General features: G+C 42.8%; 1 protein-coding gene across 1 annotated transcript in view; it reads left to right on the forward strand.

The window, feature by feature from the left end:
- The window catches only part of UNC80 (unc-80 homolog, NALCN channel complex subunit), a 238,742-nt gene that overhangs the window by 143,187 nt on the left and 72,485 nt on the right, over positions 1-23,070 (forward strand). Inside the window, exons 43-51 of the mRNA XM_040357443.1 lie at positions 9,792-9,972; positions 10,085-10,353; positions 12,456-12,590; positions 15,812-15,953; positions 17,725-17,821; positions 17,943-18,113; positions 21,178-21,270; positions 21,357-21,575; positions 21,703-21,903. Coding sequence (XP_040213377.1) covers positions 9,792-9,972; positions 10,085-10,353; positions 12,456-12,590; positions 15,812-15,953; positions 17,725-17,821; positions 17,943-18,113; positions 21,178-21,270; positions 21,357-21,575; positions 21,703-21,903 — 1,508 coding nt within the window. The remainder of the gene's footprint in view (positions 1-9,791; positions 9,973-10,084; positions 10,354-12,455; positions 12,591-15,811; positions 15,954-17,724; positions 17,822-17,942; positions 18,114-21,177; positions 21,271-21,356; positions 21,576-21,702; positions 21,904-23,070) is intronic.

Consider the following 23,070-nt stretch of genomic DNA (forward strand, 5'->3'; position numbering starts at 1 on the left):
AGGGTTCTTTCCATCCCCTCCATTTCCCCCCCCTGGGACGGATGGTTTTGTTGCTGTGCTGGTCTCCCCCTAAAATTTCCTCTAAATTGACCTCTAAAAGGTCTAGGTGCATATTGGCTCGGTGGGGGGTTATAATGATAGTGGTCATAATCCCCTGAGTAATTTTCCATTGGAGCAAATCTATTATAATTAGATCCCCCATATGGCGCAGGATAATACTCATACTGAGCTGGATGATTACCATAATTAGTAGGGGGGGGACCCCTCCCAGGTTGATTGTTAATACCTTTGGGGGGTGCAGAAGGCTTGGTTTTTTTCGGGGTGTGAGTTTTGTTTTTGTGTTTTACTTTGTTGGCTGGATAGGGTGTTGGATTAGAGACTTCCGCATCCCTGACCATGGATGGCTCAGTGGAGCTGGCTGGATCGAATTCAGCTTGCCATTTGTAGGCTTTGTGCTCTTCATAATCCCTAATGTCCCTCTGATATTTTTTATGCTTTTTATTTTTAATTTCTGCATCATATTTGGAGAGATGCACTTGTAACCTCTGTGCTCTCTCCAGATATTCTTCAGAGTCCATAATAGGTCCCATTCTTTCTTTTAAATCATTGATATTGGCTTCTACTAATGCATTTTTGGCCTTGCGCCGTCTGATCATTAATTGTAGTAATTTCTGTTCACATGCATTGAAAAATTGAAACCAGTCGTCTATTAGTGTGAGATCCTCAACTCCGTCATTTGGGTGCACATCCCACCTTAAACTCCTAGGGGTGAGATTTTTACTAATGTACACTTCAAATGACGCAATGTCCCACCACAGACGAATCTGTTTTTCCATGTCATGTTGTAGTTGCTTGAACCCCCTTTCGAGGTCCAAGTTAGGACTAGGTGTTTCTAAAAATATGTCCTCTATGTTGGTCTGCCGACTCTTCATAAAGTTAAAAATGTCCATGTCAGCGTAGATAAAAAACCTAGTAGATTTTGAATATTTGTGTATGTGCTATCTCGCGCCAAAAATATCTTATAATAAATAGAAAAAATCTGATAAATCGACTGATATCAGCCAGTCTCCTGGTTGCGAAACTGAAATAATCGTAAATATCGATTCCATCTTGAACGTCTTGAGGATTATGTAGCGATTTAGAATTCTTAGGTCCAGAACTGGTCTGAGGCACCCTGACACTTTGGGAACCAAAAAGATTGGGGAGTATACCCCTTTTCCTCATTGTTTTAGGGGCACTGGTGAAATTGCACTCTTTTGCTGTAAGCCGGTTAAATATTCTTGTAAGCAGTTCCGTTTTCTCTGATCTGCCGGCCATTCTGCGCGGACCACGGTGTTGGGTGGTTCCTTCTGAAAAGATATTTTGTAACCGTATCTGACTGTTTTGTGGACCCACTGGTCCTTGACTGCCTCCGCCCACACCCTCCAAAAGGACGTTAGCCTGGCGCCCACCTGGGGAGGATGGACGGCTAACCCGTCATAAAGGCTTTTCGGGTTTCTTAGCGGTCTACGCCACTTTGGACTTTACATTCCGTAAAAAAGAACCCTGTGAGCTCCTCCCATAGGGTCTTGAATATTCCCGTCCCGGCCTATATGACCTGGCGTCATACGCCCTTTTGTAGTCTGGTTGGGCTGACCGGATGGCCTGCTGTCTCCTCTTGGGCCTTTGTGGTATTAGGCCCGATTTTCCCCCTGTAGCTCGACTAATAGCTTCTTCTAGGGTTTTTCCAAATAGCATCTTGCCATTAGGCGGGATGTTGCAGGGACCCAGTTTTGAAGTACTGTCTGCTACCCAGTGACGTAACCGAAGGGCCCTCTTAGCTGTTACTGCAAACGCCATGATCTTTGCAAGTAGCTTTACTAGATCCATAGAAGCTTCAGCTAGGAAATCGGCCGAGAGATTGAATTCCTCCATTGCCTGTATGACCGTTTCTGTCTCTACGCCAGCTTTCAGGTCTGTCTGCACTTTTGTGGTCCAAACCTTCAGTGCTCTGGAGACTGAGGTTAAGGCTATAGGGCATGCCGCACCAGCGTCAGAGTAAACCTTCTTTAGGTCTGTGTCTGTGCATCTATCCATTGGGTCCTTGAAGGTCATAGAGTCTTGTAACGGCAAAGCGACCTGTCTGGCCAGCTGCTGTAAAGCCACATCTATGCCCAGTGAGGAGTCCCAGAGAGCAGCTTCTGGGGACTTAAAAGGGTACAGTCTTGAAAAACGATTCTGCATGTTTGTCCTCCTCTCAGGCTTCTCCGATTCTTCCTCGAACCATTCTCGGACCTCTGGCAAGAGGGGAAAGGTCACCCCTTGTCTTTTCCGGCTACGAAAAAATCTCTTATTTCAGGTGGCTGGACATCTTGATCCCAGTCTATGGCCTCTTTTACGGCCGTGATGAATGATTCTATATATTGAAAATCAAATAGGTACTCAGAGCGTTCTTCAGAGTCCGACGAGTCTTGTGATAGTGCCTCCAGGCCTGGTGATTCATCTCGCACTTGTTGGTCTGTGCTTCTGGCTCTGGTATTAGTTTTTGGGGCTTTGCCAGCTGAGGCTGATTGTATATCCCCTGCAACTGCGTCTTGAAAATAGTCTCTTATTCTTCGCGCCTCCGCCTCCCTGTCTGTAGCTACGTCTTTAATGCAGCCGGTGCATAAGAGTTTACCAGGTTCGGATGGGGCCAAACATGCCCAACAAAGACCGTCATCTGGGCGGGGTCTTGATATGTTTAGTTCTGCTACAGTATCAGAATGACTAGATTTGCGAGCTGGGCTGGATTGGGGCTTATGTGTTGCCCCGGACCCAGATGCTTGCGGAGATTTGGAACGGTGGCAGAACTTTTTTCTTCGTACATGTCTTGTTCTAGGGCTTCTTCTCCTAAAAAGACAACCAAGAAAATGCTTACTTTTAGCTCTTGGTGCTGCACTCTTTTATACTGTGGCCCCCGTGGACCCCTCCTACCTCTCCAGTGACTTCCGTGCATTCTGGGGCTGTGGTGAGCCCATGCTGTACAGAAAAAAAAAGAAAAGAAAAATCCATCCCCAATATAATGACTTTATAATATAATTTTATATTAACCACTTAACCCCCGGACCATATTGCTGCCCAAAGACCAGAGCACTTTTTGCGATTCGGGACTGCGTCGCTTTAACTGACAATTGCGCGGTCGTGCGACGTGACTCCCAAACAAAATTGGCGTCCTTTTTTTCCCACAAATAGAGCTTTCTTTTGGTGGTATTTGATCACCTCTGCGGTTTTTATTTTTTGCGCTATAAACAAAAATAGAGTGACAATTTTGAAAAAAAATAATATTTTTTACTTTTTGCTATAATAAATATCCCCCAAAAATATATTAAAAACATTTTTTTTCCTCAGTTTAGGCCGATACGTATTCTTCCACATTTTTTCGTAAAAAAAATCGCAATAAGCGTTTATTGATTGGTTTGCGCAAAAGTTATAGCGTTTACAAAATAGGGGGTATTTTTTTGGCATTTTTATTAATATATTTTTTTTACTAGTAATGGCGGCGATCAGCGATTTTTTTTCGGTACTGTGACATTATGGCGGACACTTCGGACACTTTTGACACATTTTTGGGACCATTGGCATTTTTATAGCGATCAGTGCTATAAAAATGCCACTGGCAGTGAAGGGGTTAACACTAGGGGGCGGGGAAGGGGTTAAGTATGTCCCTGGGTGTGTTCTTACTGTGGGGGGGTGGCCTCACTAGGGGAAACCCTGATCCTCTGTTCATACATTGTATGAACAGAGGATCAGCATTTCCCCCCCTGACAGGACCGGGAGCTGTGTGTTTACACACACAGCTCCCGATCCCCGGTCTGTAACGAGCAATCGCGGGTGCCTGGCGGCGATCGCGCCCGCTGGGCACCCACACGGGAGTCACGGACGCGCGCGGGGCAAGCGCCCCTAGTGGCCGCGCGCACGCGCCCCTAGTGGCCGCAAAGAGAGCCGACGTAGTATGACGGGCTCTCGCTAGGGGTGTTGAAAATAATCGTTGCATCGATGCATCGAGATTATGCCCTGCCCGATTCTGCATCGATGCGGTAGCCTGTGTTAATCGATTATGCATGACGTCATTGCCACTCCTCCCCCTCACTCACAGCAGCGTCTTAAGCCATCAACCGGCTGGCTGAACCTAGCGCCGTTCCCCGTCAATGGGTGTGGTAGCCTCTGCCTCAGAATGCTGCCCCACCCAGGCTCTCCCCCTCCTCAGAATTTGTACCTCGGGACACTGGACAGTGACACTTCTCATCTGCCTGACGTGTAGTGCAGAGCCGCATGGAGCCGTGAGACAGATTACTGTCTGTCATCACATCTGTGGGAGTGGCGGAAGAATTAGGGTTGCCAAAGTCCCTGGAGATCCTGCACTGTGGGGGTTCAGAGCAGTGTTTCCAGACTCCATTATCCCTGTAACAGTGTGAGAAAACAAACTGATTTCTCCCGTCCGTCCGTAGGACAGGAGAACCAGTCTGTACATTTAGGGGCTGGTGGCTGCAGCAGAGTGTCTTCTCTGACACTCGGCTCACACACAGCCCAGCAAAGTTCACTCCCCCCTCCCAGCAACAAAACGAAGCATTGCATACAGGCTACCCCTCCTCCTCTCCCCCTCTGTGTCTGCCCAGCCCGCCCACTCTCCTATCCCGATGTACAGCTGTGAAGGAGAGAGAGAGGGGGGGTGCGCGGGAGATATGAAGAACAACACAGTCGGCAGCTACACATTCCAAGCTGTGAACTTCCAGCCTCGTCCCTGAATGAGTGAGCACTGCATTTTTCATTGTACATACATAACTGAACTGTCCCTTTCTCTCCTCTATCTGTCTCTCTCTCCTGCTATCCTTCCAAGATCCAGCTAGCACTCATACTGATCGCTTTTTTTTGTTAGTTTGGGCTTTACACTGAAAAAACAAGTCCCCCATCGCATCTACACATTCCAGGTGGATGGGGGAATCCGACAGTGAACCATTGGGCAAACAACCATGGTTGCTATTGACAGCGCTGGTCTCTCCATGGCAGCAGCAGCGCATCAGAACCCAATGCTGGCTACTTGGCGCATCATGTCCGCAGCCTCTGACCATCTAATGCACCATGTCCGCAGCCTCTGACCATCTCCTGCACCATGTCCGCAGCCTCTGACCATCTCCTGCACCATGTCCGCAGCCTCTGACCATCTCCTGCACCATGTCCGCAGCCTCTGACCATCTCCTGCACCATGTCTGCGGTCTCTGACTGTCTCCTGTACCATGTCTGCGGTCTCTGACCGTCTCCTGTACCATGTCTGCGGCCTCTAAACGTCTCCTGTACCATGTCTGCAGCCTCTGACCGTCTCCTGTATCATGTCTGCGGTCTCTGACCGTCTCCTGTACCATGTCTGCGGTCTCTGACCGTCTCCTGTACTATGTCTGCAGCCTCTAAACGTCTCCTGTACCATGTCTGCAGCCTCTGACTATCTCCTGTATCATGTCTGTTGAAAATAAAAAAATTGAGGAGTTCTCGAAGTTCTCCCAACTGCTTGCATTTTTTTAATGAAAACCGCACGCAGTAATCTTGATGCATCGTGATGCATCGCGGAATCGAATCGAATCGAATCGTGGCCTTGATAATCGTAATCGCATCGAATCGTGAGACCGGTGAAGATGCGCAGCCCTAGCTCTCGCCCAGGAGAGCCGACCTGCTGCCATCATTAGGATGACGGCGGCTGGTCGGCAAGTAGTTAATATTTATCTATATATATATATATATATATATATTATTTTTTTCATATAAAACCTACAGATTTTTTTACAAGAAGCAAAAACATATATATATATATATATATATATATATATATATATATATATTTTTTTTTTTTTTTTTTTAATTAGAACTAACCTTTGTTTGGGGAAAGGAATGTCCCAGGGTGGCAGCAGGTCTTAAGCGTTACACAGAATACTGTTTAGACAAGTAAAGATCACAGACTTTAAAATAAATGCAAGCTGACACAATCTCCTCACCTCCACCCTTCAGGAGACTTACCAACAGCGTCCTATTCAGAGCCAGTGGCAGGTCGCACTGAGCTATCTGCCATGCAGAGCTTTTTCTAACCTGAATAGTGAACGCCCAGGCACTCCCACAACTATGCCCCCCCCCCCCGTGACGTCATCGCTTCTCACCAGAAAGTGCGGGGGGGGGGCAGCTCAGTTTAACTTTAGGAGAGTGACAGCAGCAACGCCATCGGATACAGGAAAATAGGTGGAAGCAGCAACACCACAGCCCCTGCAAAAAGTAAGCTCCATAAGCTATAGAATGCCCGCAGCTCAAGCACCTGAGCATCCAGTGTCATAAAGGGACATACCTTTATTATTCTGGACCTTCCAACCTGAGGAGAGGCTGAACCTGGGTGGGATGGTTCGGTAGGGGGGTTTCTAACTTCACTGTAGCTTCTCTCTGTCAGAGTCTGGTGGTCTGGTCGTCTGACCAAAAAAAAGGAACAAGGGCAAGGAAGGAGGGGTCCCCTAATTATCAGCTAAGAAGAAGGTGGTACTGGAGGACCGGAGGAAGGGATTAACCCATTGTGTGCTGACGTGAAGCTGGCCAGGAAAACACATTACACAATGTTTAAAAAAGGAGAGACTATATTCCTAAAGTATATGTATACATAGTATACTCAGATGTCCATTAAGGATCCCCAGACAGGGCACTCCAGATTGTAAATACACAACGTGTTTCAAAATTCACTAAGACATAAGTTATTTCTCTACTCCTTTTTGCAGTTGAAAGTCCCACATATGAGGGTTTTCTTTTCTTTGGCTGAGGGAAGGAGGTTTTCATCCAAGATAATAGTCCCTTTTTTGCAGTGAAGTTTTCCTGTCCCCTTAGCAGAACCCCCCCCCCCCCCCAAGCATAATGTTTCTACCTCCATGTTTGACGGTGAGGATGGTGTTCTTGAGGTCATAGGCAGTATTCCTCCTTCTCCAAACACCGCAAGTTGAGTTGATGTCAAAGAGCTCGATTTTGGTTTCATCTGACCACAACACTTTCACCCACTTCTCCTTTGAATCATTCAGATGTTCATTAGCAACCTTCAGTCTGGCCTGTACATGTGCTTTCTTGAGCAGGGGGACCTTGCGGGCGCTGCAGGATTTCAGTCCTTCACGGTATAGTGTGTTGCCAATCATTTTCTTGGTGACTATGGTTCCAGCTGCCTTGAGAACATTGACAAGATTCTCCCATGACGTTCTGGGCTGATTCCCCACCATTCTCATGATCATTGAAACTCCACAAGCTATGAATAAGCACTAAAGTTTGGTGTGAAACGCATCAGCTTTTTACCCACGTCTGCTGTGGCATGCTTTTTGTGTGTTTTTTGATTTTAAAATAAAAGGAATTTATTTTTGGAGTGCGGCTGTCCAGAACGTTTTCCCTTCATTTTGCATCATTCCATGCATTGCCAGCACTCGTGGCTTTGGATCAGGTGAGGAGACTTTCTGATTAGTATCCTAGAGTGGTGATTTCTCTTTTTCATTGAAACTCCACGAGGTGAGATCTTGCATGGCGCCGAGGGAGATTGACAGTTATTTTGTGTTTCTTTCATTTGCGAATAATTGCACTAACTGTTGTCACCCTCTCACCAAGCTGCTTGGCAATGATCTTGTAGCCCATTCCAGCCTTGTGTAGGTCTACAATCTTGTCCCTGATAACCTTGGACAGCTCTTTGGTCTTGGCCATGGTGGAGAGATCGGAATATGATTTATTGCTTCTGTGGACAGGTGTCTTTAACCACTTAATGCCCGCCGCACGACTATTTACGTCCGCAAAATGGCACGGACAGGCAGAAGGACGTATATATACGTCCTTGCCTTTCTGCGGGTCGGGGGGTCCGATCGGGACCCCCCCCCCCCGCCCCGCTGCATGCGGCGGGCGGCTTACCTCGGGGAGCGATCCGGGACGACGGCGCGGCTATTCGTTTATAGACGCTCCATTGCGATCGATCCCCGGAGCTGAAGAACGGGGAGAGACGTATGTAAACACGGCTTCCCCGTGCTTCACTGTGGCGGCGCATCGATCGTGTCATCCCCTTTATAGGGGAGACACAATCGATGACATCAGACCTACAGCCACACCCCCCTACTGTTGTAAACACACACTAGGTGAAGCCTAACACGTTCAGCGCCCCCTGTGGTTAACTCCCAAACTGCAACTGTCATTTTCACAATAAAGAATGCAATTTAAATGCATTTTTTGCTGTGAAAATGACAATGGTCCCAAAAATTTGTCAAAATTGTCCGAAGTGTCCGCCATAATGTCGCAGTCACGAAAAAAAATCGCTGATCACCGCCATTAGTAGTAAAAAAACAATAATTAATAAAAATGCAATAAAAATATCCCCTATTTTGTAAACGCTATAAATTTTGCGCAAACCAATCGATAAACTCTTATTGCGATTTTTTTTACCAAAAATAGGTAGAAGAATACGTATCGGCCTAAACTGAGGAAAAAAAATTTTTATATATGTTTTTGGGGGATATTTATTACAGCAAAAAGTAAAAAATATTGCATTTTTTTCAAAATTGTCACTCTATTTTTGTTTATAGCGCAAAAAATAAAAACCGCAGAGGTGATCAAATACCACCAAAAGAAAGCTCTATTTGTGGGGAAAAAAGGACGCCAATTTTGTTTGGGAGCCACGTTGCACGACCGCGCAATCGTCTGTTAAAGCGACGCAGTGCCGAATCGCAAAACCTGGCCTGGGCATTTAGCTGCCTAAAGGTCCGGGGCTTAAGTGGTTAAGAGAGTGCTCCTAATCTCAGCTCGTTACGTGTATAGAAGACACTCGGGAGCCAGAAACCTTGCTGATTGATACTTATTTTTTTTTGTTTAATCTTTCTTTATTACATTTTTTCTTTACATATAACATATTGTTAACATTTACTAAGAACATAAAACAATAATAAATTTCTATGATTATTTATATTTTGGGTGGTGGCCTCTCAAATCCCCTCCTTGGTAAAAAGCATAACATAACACACAAAAAAAGGGTGAAATTAAAGCAAGGGACAGGTATGGTATGAGGTGTGGGTATAGGGTGGAGGACGGACAGAAGATATAATAAAATGTGTGTCTACTTGTGAAAATAAAACTTTGTTGTGTTTTATTGTTCCCTTTCTTCTTCGTATTCTTCCTTTCCCTGTATGTGTCCTTTTTTCCTTTCCTAGCTGTGTTTTATAATTACTTCCAAAAGAGAGAAAAAAAAAGTGAGAGTATAAAACATGTGTTTACATGTGTTTTCCTCTCCCCCCTTCCCTTACCCTCCCTTTCCCCAATCAACCCGTAAACTATGTGTATTGAATGTGTTTTCATCCTTGTCTATCCTTCTCTACCCTGTCACCCTTCAGCCCTATCCATCCCGAAGAAGGAAAAAAATAAAGATTGATACTTATTTAACTCAATAAAATGCAAATCAATTTATAACTTTTTTTAAATGCTTTTTTTCTGAATATTTTTGTTGTTATTCTGTCTTTCACTGTTAAAATATACCTACCATTAAAATTATAGACTGATCTTTTTTTTTTTTTTTCAGTGGGCATATGTACAAAATAAGCAGGGGATCAAATACTTTTTTCCCTCACTGTATCTGGAGACATGTATTGGCTTATTGCAATGGCAATCATTTTAAAATTGTTGTAACCGTGCTGAACTAACAAAGACCATCAAATTGGCTGTTGTGATTTTTTTGCTCCTATTGTATTTAAATATGACCTTCAATATGAAAATATAATCTGTAATATACTTAATATCCTCAGGTGTTTACTAGAAAACTCGAGGAAGTTGGAAGAGTTCTATTCCTAATATCCCTAACACAAAAAATCCCTCCTGCTCATAAGCAATCTCATGTATCCATGCTTCAAGAAGATCTTTTACGTCTACCTTCTTTTCCAAGAAGTGCGGTTGATGCAGAGTTTTCACTTTTTAGTGATCCACAAGGTAAACCATTACTCTACACAAAACATGTATTGATGTGCTATGTTAAAACATTTTAGAATTTCACAGTGATGATTGCTAAGTGACAAATTCATTATTTTGCTTATTCCATTAGGTGGCAAAGAGCTGTTTGGCATGGATACATTACATAAAAGCCTGTGGATAAAGCTGCTGGAGGAGATGTTCTTGGGCATGCCCAGTGAATTTCCTTGGGGAGATGAGATAATGCTTTTCCTTAATGTCTTTAATGGTGCTTTAATTCTTCACCCAGAGGACAGTGCCCTTCTCCGGCAATATGCAGCTACTTGTATCAACACAGCTGTACATTTCAACCATCTCTTTTCATTGAGTGGGTACCAGTGGATTCTGCCCACTATGCTCCAGGTAAGTGAAAGATAAATGATTGTGTTGAGTGTGAAAGGAATGAAGGTGATTGATTTTGGCAAGAGGTTAATTAATTGTCACATACCTGCTGGAGGAGCTTGATGAGGTGAGGATGGCATATTTTACACCTCCAGCCCAGGGTTTCTGATCTTAGGCGACAGGTGGCGCAAGTGCCTTGCAGGCCTGTTCAATACAAGTGCTTATAGGCAGGAGACTCTGTTCAATTGAGCAAGGGATTTACTGCACCCTAGATAATGGCATGCCCATGACTGGTCACTAGGACAGCAGGAAGCTGCAGAAACTTCAGGCAGATTACTGTTCACAGTAACAGGAGGGTGATGCGCTGACTGTGCGCAAACAATAGGTAAGCAGACAATCTGTGTCTAGCACTATGCCGATAGGCAATAAAAGGTCAAGACAAGCCGAATCAGTAATGGATAGATAATCGGGAAACTAGACAGTGCACTACCGAAAAATGTGTTTATTTTTGTTTTCGTTAAATTTTTATTTATTTATTTTTGTTTATCGGATCATTCGTTATGTATGTAAAAATATGTATGTAAAAATACAGTGCTAAGGGAACAAGCTAAGGGAAAACTTTCTTGCAAAGTAAAAGTTCACTTTGCTAAGGGTACATCCTATACTCCTTTAGTAAATCAACTCCAGGCTCATTTAGGCTCCATTCACACCTAGGCGACAAAACGCCCGACGCCCGATACGCTGGAGGGGCGAATTTCCATTGCTGTCTATGAGATGGTTCACATCTCACGCCGAACGCCGAAACGCCGTACGCCTGCCGCCTGAAAACAAGTCCCGGACCCTTTTTTTCAGGCGGCATTGACGTTCGGCCATAGACAGCAATGGAAATGATTTGTGAAAAAAAAAAAAAAAAGTTACACAAATCGTGGCAAAATACGCCGCATACGCGGCGTTACAGTGTGAATGCAGCCTTAAACCCACCAGAGGCCTCCTCAGTGCTGGCAGATAGACAAAGAGTGCATGTTGTAACTTCCATGTTGGTAACCATATTTTGTACACCATTATTATTATGTACATAATATTCTATCCAAACTCATGCTGTGCTACTTAGTTTGTTTAAAGCTACTAATGCTACATCATCCAGTTCATTGAATATTGCTTGTAAATGTGCATCATGATTCCCTGAAAAATATTAAGGAGACAGAGGGGGTTATTTACAAAAGTCAAATCCACTTTGCACTACGAGTGCAAACTACAAGTGCAAAGTATACTTTAAATTGCACTGAAAGTGCACTTGGAAGTTCAGTCGCTGTAAATCTGAGGGGTAGATCTGAAAGGAAGGGAAGCTCTGCTGATTTTATCATGCAATCATGTGGAAGCTAAAATGCTGTTTTTTATTTTCCTTGCATGTCCCCCTCGGATCTACAGCGACTGTATTTCCAAGTGCACTTTCAGTGCCATTTTAAGTGCACTTTGCATTTGTAGTTTGCACTTGTAGTGCAAAGTGGATTTGCCTTTAGTAAATAAACCCCCCAAGCGTTGCATTGGAGTTAATTTACTAAATACAAATATTCTGTTCTCTTTGCAAGGACTTTGTAAGGTAAGTTTCCTCATAGCTTAGTGAGTGAGGTGAATCTCTGCTGGCTTCCATAATCTAATTGCAGTATGTGCAGGAAAAAATACAGTTTTTCCTTATTGCCTTGCACTTGATTGGGTATTCTTTGCAAAGCGAAATTTAGGCCCATTCACTGAGCTCTAGAGATAATTCCCTTGCAAAGTGAACAGCCTATTTGTCTCTGGTATATTAATCAACCCCATTATATCAAGTTTGTCAGCATGACGTAAATACATTTATTATAGAATTAAAATATAAGGATAGCAAGTAGAACTATCTTTACTGTATATCTTATTTAGCAGACCTAACAGTGGAATCTTGAATAATGTTTAGAAGGGTTTTTAATCATTCAGACACAAAAGGATAGACAGGGGCATCAAATTCTCTAACATGACATTCTTTAGTATGATCAACAGTGCTTATGAGGGTTAAGAAACAATGGAGATGTTGTGTTTATGTCATTAATACAAAATACAACTACAACACTCAACTCTTTTCTTTCATTCAGGTATATGCTGACTATGAAAGTAATCCTCAACTTCGCAAAGCTATTGAGTTTACCTGCAGACAGTTCTACGTACTGCATCGTAAGCCATTCGTGCTTCAATTGTTTGCCAGTGTTGCACCTCTCCTTGATCTTCCGGTAAGAGGCTCCTTGCCATGGCTTTATTTCATTAATTTAATTGACTACATGTCATGATTAAGCTGACTACTGACTACTGAGAAGGGGGGGGGAGTCAACGATGGAGAAGGATCTGGGTGTTTTGGTAGATCATAGGCATAATTATAGCATGCAATTTCAAAGTAAGCAATATCCTTTCTTGTATTTACCACTTCAGGCCCGGGCCAATTCTGACACTTTGTTTCTACATGTAAAGATCATCTTTTTTTGCTACAAAATTACATAGAACCCCTATATATATATAACACTATATATATATTTTTAGCAGAGACCCTAGAGAATACAATGGCGGTCATTGCAACTTTTTACCTCGCACAGTATTTGCGCAGCAATTTTTCAAACGCTTTTCTTTTTAAAAAAAAAACAGTTTCATGCTTTACAAAATAAATAAAACAGTAAAGTTAGCCCAATTTTTTTGTATAATGTGAAAGATGAAGTTACGGTGAGTAAATAGATACCTAACATGTCACGCTTCAAAATTGCACACGCTCTTGGAATGATGCCAAACTTCGGTACTTAAAAATCTCCATAGGCGACGCTTTAAATCTTTTTACTGGTTACATGATTTAAGTTACAGAGAAGGTCTAGGGCTAGAATTATTACTCTCGCTCTAACGTTCGCGACGACACCTCACGTGTGTGGTTTGAACACAATTTTCATATGTGGGCGGGTCTTACGTATGCGTTCGCTTCTGCGTGAGAGCACACGGGGACAGGGCACTTTAAAAAAAAATTTATTATTATTGTTAATTTTACTTATTATTTTTACATTTTGACACTTTAAAAAAAAAAAAAACATTTTTGATCACTTTTATTCCTATTACAAGGAATGTAAACATCCCTTGTAATAGGAATATGCATGACAGGACCTCTTTACAGTGAGATATGGGGTCAGTAAGACCCCACATCTCATCTCTAGGCTGGGAAGGCAAAAAAAAAAAAAAAAAGATCACCGTTTCACAGCCGAAGCGGCGCCGTTTTTTTGAATGCAGAGGCCGGGCGTGACGTCATAACATCACGCCCGGCCTCCGACGATCATAGAGACTTCGACGACCACCTGGTCCATCGGAAATCTCTGTGATTTGCATCCGGGGGCCGGCGGTTCCTGTCACTGACCTCACAGGTGAGTCGGTAGAAGCACCGGAGGGCGGCGGGAGGGAGAGGACGTCCCCTTTCGCCGCCCGTAGGAACAATCAAGCGGCGGAACAGCCGCTATAAACATTCCTATGGTGTAGGGAATCGCCGGCTGAAAATGACGATATCTGAATGATGCCTGTAGCTTCAGGCATTATTCAGATATAGCCCCACAAAGTACCACAAAGCTCCAAGTGGTTAAGAGAGGTATAGACTGCAGAGAGAGATATCATTTTGCCCCCGTACAAATCCTTAGTAAGAACTCATCTGGAATATGCTGTTTAATTTTGGAGACCGGTTCACAAAAAATGATATTGGGGAACTGGAGAAAGTGCAGAGAAGGCCAATCAAACTAATAAGAGGCATGGAGGAGCTCAACTATGATTAACCACTTAAGGACCGAGCCTGTTTTTCAGACTCTGTGTTTACAAGTTTAAAACATTTTTTTTGCTAGAAAATTACTTAGAACCCCCAAACATTATATTCTTTTTTTTTCTAACACCCTAGAGAATAAAATGGCGGTCATTGCAATACTTTTTGTCACCCCATATTTGCGCAGCGGTCTTACAAGCACACTTTTTTGGGAAAACATTCAATTTTTTGAATAAAAAAATAAGACAGCAGTAAAGTTAGCTTAATTTTTTTTTATATTGTGAAAGATAATGTTACGCCGAGTAAATTGATACCCAACATGTCATGCTTCAAAATTTCGCCTGCTCGTGGAATGGCGTGAAACTTTTACCCTTAAAAATCCCCATAGGCGACTTTTAAAAAATCTATAGGTTGCATCTTTTGAGTTACAAAAGAGGGCTAGGGCTAGAATTATTGCTCTCGCTCTAACAATTGCAGCGATACCTCAATTTGTGTGGTTGGAACATCGTTTTCATATGCGGTCGTGTGTAGGCGCGAGCGGGCCGAATTCCAGCAAACATTTGCCCGCCGGGCCTTTTCCCAGCAGACAAATATTCCTGGACGTGTTTTAAAACCGTCCGCTGGAATCCTGCCCGCTCGGACATGTACGGTCGTCAGTACAGACCTACCGTACATGTCCGAGCGCCCGCCGTCCCTCGCATGCGTCAAATGACTTCGACGCATGCGTGGAAGCCTTTAAATGGCAGGCCCGCCCACGTCGCCGCGCCATCGCCGCGTCATCGTCGCGGAGACGACGCGGACACGCCCCGCGTATTGTTTATGCGCGGACTTCTGTACGATGGTTAGTACAGCCATCGTACGGAAGCCCTCTGGCAGACATGTATGGTGAAAACGGTCCGACGGACCGGTTTCATCGTACATGTTTGGCTGTGTGTACCGGGCCTAAGACGCATTGGGCGGAAGTGACGTTTTGACGTCGCTTCCGCCCTGCTATGGTATGGAGACGGGTGTGGAGGCACTCTTTACATCTGGAGGAAAAGAGATTTAACCTCCAAATATGGAAAGGTTTCTCCACAGTAAGAGCTGTGAACATGTGGAATAGACTCCCTCAGGAGCTGGTCTGGCCTGCTCAGTACATTGTTTTAAAAAGGGGACTGGATTATTTCCTAAATGCACATAATATAACTGGATACTAATATTTATAGGTAAAAGTGATCAAGGGAATATCCAATTGCCTCTTGGGGGGGGGGGGGGGAATATTTTTTTGGGTTTTTTTTTGCTTTCCTCTGGATCAACTATGGGTATAGGATTGTGTACATGGAGGTTTTCTGTTTGTGTGTATGTTGGGTTGTGTTGGGTTGAACTGGTTGGACTTGTGTCTTTTTTTTTCATTCAGACTAACTATGTAAGACATCATTTTATTATAAGAATCAAAGCCATATGTTTCAATGACTGAAGTAGACCTTTCGCTAGAAGAGTGTTTAATAGGATTCATTATTAAACATAACACCTACTTTACTGTAAAAAAAAACAAAACATAACGCCTACAATTTATTGTGTGTTTGTGACATAAAATAATCTAACACATTGCTTGGTATAATAATATCAGTTTGGAAATGTTATTTTTAATTATATTTGTATTGTGTTTATCTTCTAACGCAACATGTCAATCCACAGGATGGTGTAAGCAGTGGCTCTTCTGGCAAAGGTGTGTCTTCTCAGTGCTTGTTTGACCTTCTCCAGTCTTTGGAGGGAGAGAAACCTGATAATCTAGATATCCTAGAACTTGTGAAAGCCGAGCGTCCCCTTAAATCATTAGGTAACTATACATTTTAAATATACAAAACATAGAAAAACCTTTTGAAGAATGAAATAAAAAAAACGCAGCTTGTGCTTTTGACTTTAGTGGTTTTAAAGACCGAAAGGAGATGTTGGTATCTTCCCCATTCATGATAAAGTGACACTGCCTATGTAGAGGGCCCTCCAACCCACTGATACTCATCTTGCTATTGCTGCCTGTCATGTCACTATTTTGGATTTCTCAGCCTGCCCAAATATTTTGTGTGGAAAGCATGTGAACTCTGCCCAAGTGAAAACACAGTTTTAGCAGTCAATCACTGGGCAAGAGGCAGAGGGAGTGAAAGCACTTCTCCCCCCTAGTGTCCAAAACCACCTACACTGAGGCAAATTGAGTATCAGTGGGTGTAAGGGGCCCTTTTACAGTCACTGCCACTTTACCTCTGAACATGGTAACAGTGTCTCTACAAAGTTGTTAATAAGCGGGCGGCCACCACTTCCTTAAGGCGGGGGTTCACCCTAAAAAAAATGTCTAACATTACAATGAGCTGACCTGTGACACGGACATTACGCTGGTCTTTTTTTTTTTTTTTCGTACATACCGTTTTATCTGTATTTTTTCCCCGGATTTCCCGCGGGAGTGGGCGTTCCTATTCACAGGGAAAGTGATTGACGTTCTTCCGACCGGCGCATACAGCGCGTCACGAGTTGCCGAAAGAAGCCAAACGTCGGGTCGGCTCTATACGGCGCTATACGCCGGTCGGATAGTGCCGGTCGGAAGAACGTCAATCACTTACCCTGTGAATAGGAACGCCCACTCCTGCGGGGAATCCGGGGAGAAAATACAGATAAAACGGTATGTACGAAAAAAAAAAAAAAGACCAGCGTAATGTCCGTGTCACAGGTCAGCTCGTTGTAATGTTAGAAAACATTTTTTAGATTGAACCCCCGCTTTAACAACTGATAAGTCATCAGCTGACAGTGGGGTTTCCCTCTGACAGCTGTGTGTAAAAAAAATGGCGGCAATACAATTTGAGAGAGAAAACTGTGTAGAGTCTTCCCCCAATCCATACCAGAACCTTCAGGTCTGGTATAGACTTTAAAGGGAAACACACATGCCAAAATTAAATAAAAAAATCCATCCCCAAAATCCATACCAGACCCTTATCCCAGCATGCAGCCTGGTTGGTCAGGAAAGGGAGGGAACATCATCGGCCAGGGGTATGCTGTGTCAATGACATCACAAGGGACAGGGTCATCCAGTGATGTCACTGGGTGGCCCCTCCCCTTAATTATTTAAAAACTGTCAGATGTCAGACAGCAGGAGTTTTTTTTTTTTTTTGGCATGGAGGCTCTCCTCAAAATCTATACCAGACCCGAAATGCCTGGTATGAATTGGGGGGTACCCCATGCTGTTTCTTTTTCTTCATTTTTATTGCCAGCATTTGCCAGGGAACCCCCGCTGACAGCTGATGACTCATTGGTTATTAAGGACACAGCGGTCACCCACTCCTTAACAACCAGGTTGTTCACTGATTGTTAGGCATGCCAGCGACTACTGCTTCCTTAAATATTGCATGCCGGGACCACTACTTACCACATGCATTTTTTTTTTTTTTTTTGCGAACTTACTTTCACTACTGCATAAAGCAATAGAGAATTGACATTTTCAGCATCCCATGTGGTATTTTGGAAAATACCTGAATACTGCTGCTATCTGGTTCTGTAAATGGAGCCCAATGTCTCAGTGGGAGAACCAACAGTTAACCAGCTTGTGTTTCAATTCTATCTAGATTTCTGTTATGGCAATGAAGACATGGCATTCTCCATCAGTGAGTGCATAAAGCTGTGTGTAACAGTAGTAGCCTATGCTCCAGAGTCATTTCGCAGGTAACTAGCCTCTGAGGTTTTAATAGATTAAAGTGAAGAGATGGGACTGGGAAATGATGTAAAATAATGTAGAACGAAAAAAAAAACATTTGTATCAGTTTTCAAAATGTTCACTTCTCAGCCTCCAGATGTTGATGGTGCTGGAAGCCTTGGTTCCCTGCTATTTGCAGAAGTTAAAACGGCAGACAACACAGTTGGAGACAGTGTCAGTGGCTCGTGAAGAAATTGCTGCCACTGCTGCCTTGGCCACATCACTTCAGGCTCTTCTTTATAGTGTAGAAGCTTTAACAAGGTAAGTGATGTAGTGTTCAAAACAGGAATCCTAGCTTCTGACCCCACATTGGGGGTTTTTATGACTTCTTGCAAACTGTGTTTCAGTGTTTCTCCTTCCTATTGAAAAGTATGATTCTACCCTTCCTTTCAAACTCATTATTCATAAATAAAATGTAACGTGGTTTGATGTATTTCTTTCTTATATTTTTATGGTCAGTATTAAAAAAAAAAAAAAAAATTAAACATATCTGCCAAATATTAAAGTTGACAAAAAGAGACAATGTGCAAATGGGCAATGAGTGTGTAAAGACCCTCCAACTCAGTTCCATCTCATTACAGGCCCTCAGTACTGTTCACCCCCCAAGTACAGGCCACCTAGCCCAGCCAATCAGACAGTACAAGCCTCTTTTCCCCTTAAACTCACTCATTAGTTGCTGGGGATCTGACAGTGGTAGAAGGAACATATATAGTGAAATAGTGCAGCGCAAAAGTATTAAAATTATACAAAATAGAAAAAGTCCATATGTGAATGTGTAAAGGAGAAATCCATGTGAATTTCATTAAATGGTGCAGGTTCGGAACAGGTGACCAGATAGAGATCCTCCACCAAGAAGTAAAGATGGCCTCTCACCTCATATATTCGACCTTCAAAAGGTCACAAAGCATGGTAATCAATCTCAGGTCCTAATAATATCGATCAGAAGGTCGCTTGACAACTCCGGATAAAAGGCCACAAGTAGTTGACCCTTTTACTGAAAAAAGTGGTCAAATGTGCTTCATAGCAAGTTGGACTTTGTTTAGGAGTGCCCAAGGCCCGACACTGAGGCTGGATGGCATAGAATCAAATTGGTGGAGATGGTCCCGACTCGTGTGCGCTGGCGTGCTTTCCACCCTGCACCGCAGTGAGCCAAAGGGAACCGGAGGTGACCTCAGTACGTGACCAGGTGACGCCTCTACATCCGTTTCATTTGACACGTCATCGACCTTGGGCACTCCTAAACAAAGTCCAACTTGCTACTGTATGAAGCAGATTTGACCACTTTTTTCAGTAAAAGGGTCAACTACTTGTGGCCTTTTTATCCGGAGTTGTCAAGCGACCTTCTGATCGATATTATTAGGACCTGAGATTGATTACCTTGCTTTGTGACCTTTTGAAGGTCGAATATATGAGGTGAGAGGCCATCTTTACTTCTTGGTGGAGGATCTCTATCTGGTCACCTGTTTCGAACCTACACCATTTAATGAAATTCACATGGATTTCTCCTTTACACATTCACATATGGACTTTTTCTATTTTGTATCATTTTAATACTTTTGCGCTGCACTATTTCACTATATATGTTGCTTTTGGGAAGTTAATTTGAATTTATCCTGAGTGCTGGCTAGCATTATTTATATTTTTATTTTTATATATTTTTATTTATTTTCACTTTTTCAGCGCTGAATACGGTACTTCTTTTTTGTAGTGGCAGAAGGAAGTCTTGCCCTCAGTTGTGGATGTGACAGGAGCTGAGGAGGCGCCTTCCTCGGCTTTGCACATTAAAGGGCCACGGGCAAACCCTGCCATCAGATCATGTATATGTAAATTACACAACAATCAAATCAATTTGCAAATAGTGCAGCAATTTGTATATGAATGTAATTTGGCCACAGTGTACATTACATGGTAGAGTCTTTTGGGGACTCAGATGAAAAGGTCTGGGACTCTTGTTAAGTATATTTTGTTCTATTTTCGTTAGGTAAATATGGTTTATTACAAATTGAATAGTATTTAGTATTCTAACCATCTTGCAGGTGAAGCTATCCACTTCTTTTTCAAATGTTTTTATCTGATTAAAATTGTGTTGTAAAAAGCCTGTATGTTACATTGCTGTTAAATCAAGCAGAAATTTACACCGAAATGAACGATTCAGAGGACTAACTTTACGTTTATTGGATAGATCATTCTGAGGTTATAGTGAGACAAAGGTAACCCAAAGGCACACTGCATCTACTGGGCTGTCTCTTATGCTAACTCATGGGAATCCTTTCTCTACATTGTTGACTATATACTATATTGTCAAAAGTATTGGGAGGCAGGGGGCCTGGGGGAGATTGGAGGCAGGAGGTGTTAGTGGCAGGGGTGATTGGAGGCACATCAGAGGGGGATGGTGGCATCGCAGAGGGTGGGGATGGAGACAGGGGTTGTTGGTGGCACCGCAGAGGGGGATGGAGGCAGGGGACGATGGAGGCCGGGGGTGATTGGAGGCAGGGGGCCTGGGGGAAATTGGAGGCAGTGGGTGATTGGAGGCAGGGGGAGATTGGAGGCAGGGGGGAGATTGGAGTCAGAGGGGGGTGAAGGCAGGGGGTGTTGGTGGCAGAGGGGGATGGAGGCAGGGGGTGATGTGACTAAATAATTTGCCCTTATTATATCGAAATTAACAAAAATATGTTTTTTTACCTTAAATCACATTGCTATTTGTCTAGCGTACTTGTTTGTAGCCTAAATACTGAAATTTGCACCTAAAAATTTAATTTAGTAACTTTTGTGAAATGCCAGGAAAAACGTGGCGGTGCCAGTAAATTTCGAGTGTCCTGCCAGTAAATTTCAATCTGGTAGGTTGGCAACACTGCTTTGTGTACTGGTGCACAGTCATATTGGAACAGGAAGGGACCATCCCCAAACTGTTCCCACAAAGTTTGAAGCATGAAATTGTCCAAAATTTCTTGGTATTCTGATGCTTTAAATTTCCCTTCACTGGAACTATGGGGCCAAGCCAAACACCTGAAAAAACAACCCCACACCATAATCCCCCCTCCACCAAATGATTTGGACCAGTGCACAAAGCAAGGTCCATAAAGACATGGATGAGTGAGTTTGGGGTGGGGGAACTTAACTGGCCTGCACAGTCCTGACCTCAACCTGAAAGAACACCGTTGGGGTGAATTAGAGCAGAGACTGCAAGCCAGGCCATCTTGTCATACATCAGTGTATATTTCCAGCTTTCTTCAGTCCTGCACGTAACAATAAAATATATACAAAAATGATAAACATTCTCTTGAAAAGTAGTTTTTAGATATTTTAACACAATTAATATTTCTAGGCCCATGACAGCACCCCAGATGAGCCGAGGTGATCAAGGCCACAAAGGAGCCACAACAGCAAATCACACTATGTCAGCTGGGGTCAACTTGAGGTAATAATTTCAATGTGTGATTTCGCTGAATATTAGTTTCTTGTACAATATCAAATGAAAATTTAAATCAATTACTTGTTTTTCAGAGATAATCTTCACCTGCTAGAAGAAGGTCAGGGACTACCCAGGGAAGAACTGGATGAGCGGATTGCTCGAGAAGAGTTTCGGAGGCCACGGGAGTCTCTGCTCAACATCTGCACAGAGTTCTATAAACACTGTGGTCCTAGGCTGAAAATTCTGCAAAACCTGCTTGGAGAACCACGTGTGACTTCTCTGGAACTCCTGGATGTGAAGTCACATATGAGGTTTGGATCTTACAGGATTGTTAGCTGTTCCGCTTAACAGATATGATAAATAATAGTGGATCAAAAAATGGTCATAAAATTTAGGCGTCCATAACCAATTGACAATTTTTCTTGTCTCTTATGTTAGGTTGGCAGAAATTGCCCATTCACTCCTGAAACTGGCACCTTATGACACCCAGACTATGGAGAGCAGGGGTCTCAAGCGATACATCATGGAAATGTTGCCCATCACAGATTGGACAGCAGAAGCAGTGCGACCAGCCCTTATCCTCATCTTAAAGAGACTGGATCGTATGTTCAATAAAATACACAAAATGCCAACTTTAAGGTGAGCAGATGGCACAGAAACGTGCATTGAGTTTCTGATGTTGCAAACCTTGAAGTAAGGGCATAATGCTTAATTACTTTCCTCTACTGCTGTCCACAAACAAGATTATGGTGGTTTCTTTGGACAACAGCAGAGGAAAGCAACATATAAAAAAACAAAGGTAGGTAATAGCTATCTAGATCTTTACTATTTAGGCCACAATTCAAAACGTGGATGCCCTTTCATAAATTACAGCAATACAATAAAAACTCAGGGAGAACTTTAGAATAAAAAATTAACATTTATCCAGTATAAAAAGACAGATAACCTCGAAAGTCTTAAGTGCCAGATTTTCCCCTACACACTGACTGCAAAAGGGTAAATATTTGATATAATTAATTTTTTATGTTATTTAATATGTAAATGATTAAAAATACATGTTATTAAAAGTTTTTTATATATATCAATATATACGTATATCTATCTATCTATATATCCGAGGAGTCTTCTAAAAGTTTCTGCACTTTTACATACTGTATATAACTTAGTTAAAAAAAGAGCAGAAACTGTTTGAAGAACCCTCAACAGATTTTCTTTGAAATGCACATTCCAAACCTCATGTGGTACTTTAAAAAGGTGACAATCACAAACATCATTTAGGTTAGGTTTACAGAGGGGGTTTTATTCCCTTGCCACTGAGAGATTTTAAAGACTTATGCCGCGTACACACGATCATTTTTCGGCATGAAAAAAAACAAAGTTTTTCGGCATGTAGAAAAAACAAAGTTTTTCCAACTTCATCATTAAAACGACGTTGCCCACACACCATCGTTTTAAAAAAATGCTCTACCAAACGCGTGACGTACAACACGTACAACGGCATTATAAAGGGGAAGTTCCATGCGCCTTTGGGCTGCTTTAGCTGATTCTGTGTTAGTAAAAGACGATTCGCGCTTTTCTGTCTGTTACAGCGTGATGAATGTGCTTACTCCATTACGAATGGTAGTTTTACCAGAACGAGCGCTCCCGTCTCATAACTTGCTTCTGAGCATGCGCAGGTTTTTAACGTAATTTTAGCCCACACACGATCATTTTTTACAACCCGAAAAACGACAACGTTTAAAATTATTTGAAGCCCACACACTATCATTTTAAATATTTTTTTTTTAAAACAACGTGTGTACGCGG

This window comes from Rana temporaria, chromosome 6 (assembly GCF_905171775.1).
Source record: "Rana temporaria chromosome 6, aRanTem1.1, whole genome shotgun sequence".
In the NCBI taxonomy this organism is placed as follows: Eukaryota; Metazoa; Chordata; class Amphibia; order Anura; family Ranidae; genus Rana; species Rana temporaria.